General features: G+C 41.4%; 1 protein-coding gene across 8 annotated transcripts in view; it reads left to right on the forward strand.

Moving 5' to 3' along the window:
* The window catches only part of HMBOX1 (homeobox containing 1), a 70,409-nt gene that overhangs the window by 58,784 nt on the left and 8,697 nt on the right, over positions 1 to 2,928 (forward strand). For all 8 annotated transcript variants that reach the window (XM_035895447.1, XM_035895444.1, XM_035895449.1 and 5 more), the window contains one exon: positions 1,281 to 1,363. In XM_035895447.1, coding sequence (XP_035751340.1) covers positions 1,281 to 1,363 — 83 coding nt within the window. The remainder of the gene's footprint in view (positions 1 to 1,280; positions 1,364 to 2,928) is intronic.

A 2,928-nucleotide genomic window follows, 5' to 3' on the forward strand; every position in this document is an offset into this window, starting at 1 on the left:
TGGGAGCAGAGCCCGACCCCCCCAGCAACCCTTCCTCTCAGGCAGTTGTAGGCAGCGATGAGGGCTCCCCTCAGCCTCCTCTGCTCCAGGCTGAACCCCCCCAGCTCCCCCAGCCGCTCCCCAGCAGCCTGGGGCTCCAGACCCCTCCCCAACTTTGTTGCTCTCCTCTGGACACGCTCCAGCATGACTGTGGAAAATAATAATTGCCTAATATGCCTAATTCTCCTACTACCAAATGATCTACAATTAAAGGAAATACCTTATTTTCAGATACAGAGCAGCTGTCCAACAGCTGAACCTGCTGCTGATCAAAGTTGATCAAAGAGTTCTTAGGATTATATATTATGGACAATCTACAGAAAAACTGTAGTAGTCCCTGCTTATGGCACGCTTATCAGAATCCATTGAAGTAAACAGGACTTTTTGTTGTTTTTAATGCAAATCTGCTAAGCTCTGTAGAATGTAAATCAGTTCATTAAAATTTGTAAAGCGCTTAAATGAAGTAAAAGAGAAAACAGTTTAACTTTTATACGATGTCTACTGCATATAAAGTACAATAAAATCACAGTTCTTCAGAAAAAATACTGTTAAAATATGTTATACTCAATATATTGTTCTGGGGAAGATTTAAAATTTTTAAATTGTCATTTAAAAAAAAAAAACCTAGTCTGACTAGAAATCTTACTGTATTACTGTGTAATTTTTGTCTGTAGAATCTTCATACCATATCTGTCTAAAGTACGCAGTATTTGTGGGTGTTTGTGTAGAATCTGTATACAGATATGTAGGGATGTGTGTATATATTAAACCAGGGAGCAAAATAAATATTAAACAGTTCCTTCATTTGTAGGATGCTGCCTAAGCTGGGGTTATGTCAGGGAAAAAAAAAATAAGTAAATGATAATAAAAAAGGCAGAGGCACGGCCTATGATGTCTTCTGAACATGAGGCTTCACTTGACAGTCTTAACGCTGATATTTGTGGCATTGCCTACTTTGTTGGATCACCTAGTACAATATTCCAAATGCCAAGGTAGTACTGCAAATGCTGAGATAATATTAATTTGTCTGAGGCCTTTGGGAAGTTTTATCCACTCCGTGTGGGTATGAGTCCATGCTGATATTACCTTATGCATATACAGGTTTATACAAAACTTGTGTCTGTGTTACCTCTGTAAGAGTGATGCATAAACTAGCAGCTGACACCTTTTAGTGAAGCTGCTTTGGGAGCCTTCATGCTCTGATTTCTGAAACAAACTTTTTTTTTTCCCCCCTCTTGCAGTTACTTCAATGAGAATCAATATCCAGACGAGGCAAAGAGAGAAGAAATTGCCAACGCCTGTAATGCAGTTATACAAAAGCCAGGTGAGGAGCTGATAGTGATGTCCTTTCCAAAGGCAATTGCAATTAGATTTCAACATCTCCTGCTAAATTCAGCAAATCTCATTTTATGGCTATTATTAACAAATACAGTGCGCTCAACTAGTAGTAGGTTTCTTCTTGAGCATTCTAGAACGTGGGTTGTTCAGAGCTGCCATACTTGGATGAACATGACAGTCAATGCAATTTTCAAACCAAAATGCCGATGTCTGAAACTTAATTTCCCACCAGTTGAGATCTGAAGTACAAGTTGTGCCTCTGAACGTTTCACTTACACATATTTGTAAATGGCATTGCTAAGAAAATAAACGTGTCTGAAAGGTTCTCATTATAAACATGTCTGAAAGGTTTTAATTCTTTACATTCCGTTATTTCAGAGGACTTACATAAGCACTCAGTAGTGATCTGAGAATTTTACTGCACTCCACAAAAGTGGGTTTTACTGGTTCCGTTTTACAGATGGGAAATCTTAGGCTCACAAACTGAGGCTTGCTGCAGATCATACAGCAGGTCCTCGGAGGATTAAGGAGCACAGCTTTCCCGTCTTTCGATTTTATTTACAGCTTCTAGACAGGGGTCTCGTATTAGAATCTGTATATTGATGGAGGACCTTGTATTTGGGTCAGCAAGTTGCATTTTCCCTGTCCTGGAGAAGTCACACTTGGGAGAGGAGCATGGATGGTCAGTGTACTATTAGTGGATGCACCTGCCTTTGCTTAGGTTTGCCAACCAAACATTTACATACTTTCCAGAACTTGTATTTTGGATATATTTAGATTTTATATTAGCAGCATAAAAATGAATGCAAAAGAAAGCTAGGGTGTGACTCCTGAATATTGGGACAGTCACAGGACAGCACAGAATCATAGAGCAATTTAGGTTGGAAGTGACCTCTGGAGATCATCTGGTCAGGAAGGACCAGCTCAGGTTAGGTTGCTCAGGGTTTTACCTCCTTCTGTTTTGACTGTCTCCAAAACTGGAGGTCTTCCCACCTCTGGGCCCCTGTTCCACAATGTTAAGCACTCATAGCAAAATACTTTTCCCTAATACCTAGTCAAATTTTCCTGTGTTGCAACTTCTGTGTGTTGCCTCTTGTCTTTTCATTGTGGAAGCAGAATGATCACAGAATCACAGAATGGCAAGGGTTGGAAGGGACCTTGGGAGATCACCCAGTCCAACCCTCCTGCTAAAGCAGGTTCACCCAGAGTGTGTTACACAGGATCTAGCGGGTGGAGCACCGAGGAGGTTAGGATTTTGTTCCTGGCTGTGCTGCTGGTTGGTTTAGCAACTTTGAACAAACTCCTTAAACACTGTGTCTCAGGATTGGTAAAATACTGTGAGTGGTACTGAGGCAGAGCATTAGGAATCATAGAATCACTTTGGTTGGAAAAGACCTTTGAGATCATCGAGTCCAACCTTTAACCTAACCCTGCCATCCCACTACACCATGTCCCTAAGCACCTCATCTATCCTTCTTTTAAATACCTCCAGGGAGGAGGACTCGACCCCCTCCCTGGGCAGCCCGTTCCAGAGCCTGACAACCCTTTCGG

This window comes from Egretta garzetta, unplaced genomic scaffold (assembly GCF_000687185.1).
Source record: "Egretta garzetta isolate BGI_Z169 unplaced genomic scaffold, ASM68718v1 scaffold325, whole genome shotgun sequence".
Taxonomy (NCBI): Eukaryota; Metazoa; Chordata; class Aves; order Pelecaniformes; family Ardeidae; genus Egretta; species Egretta garzetta.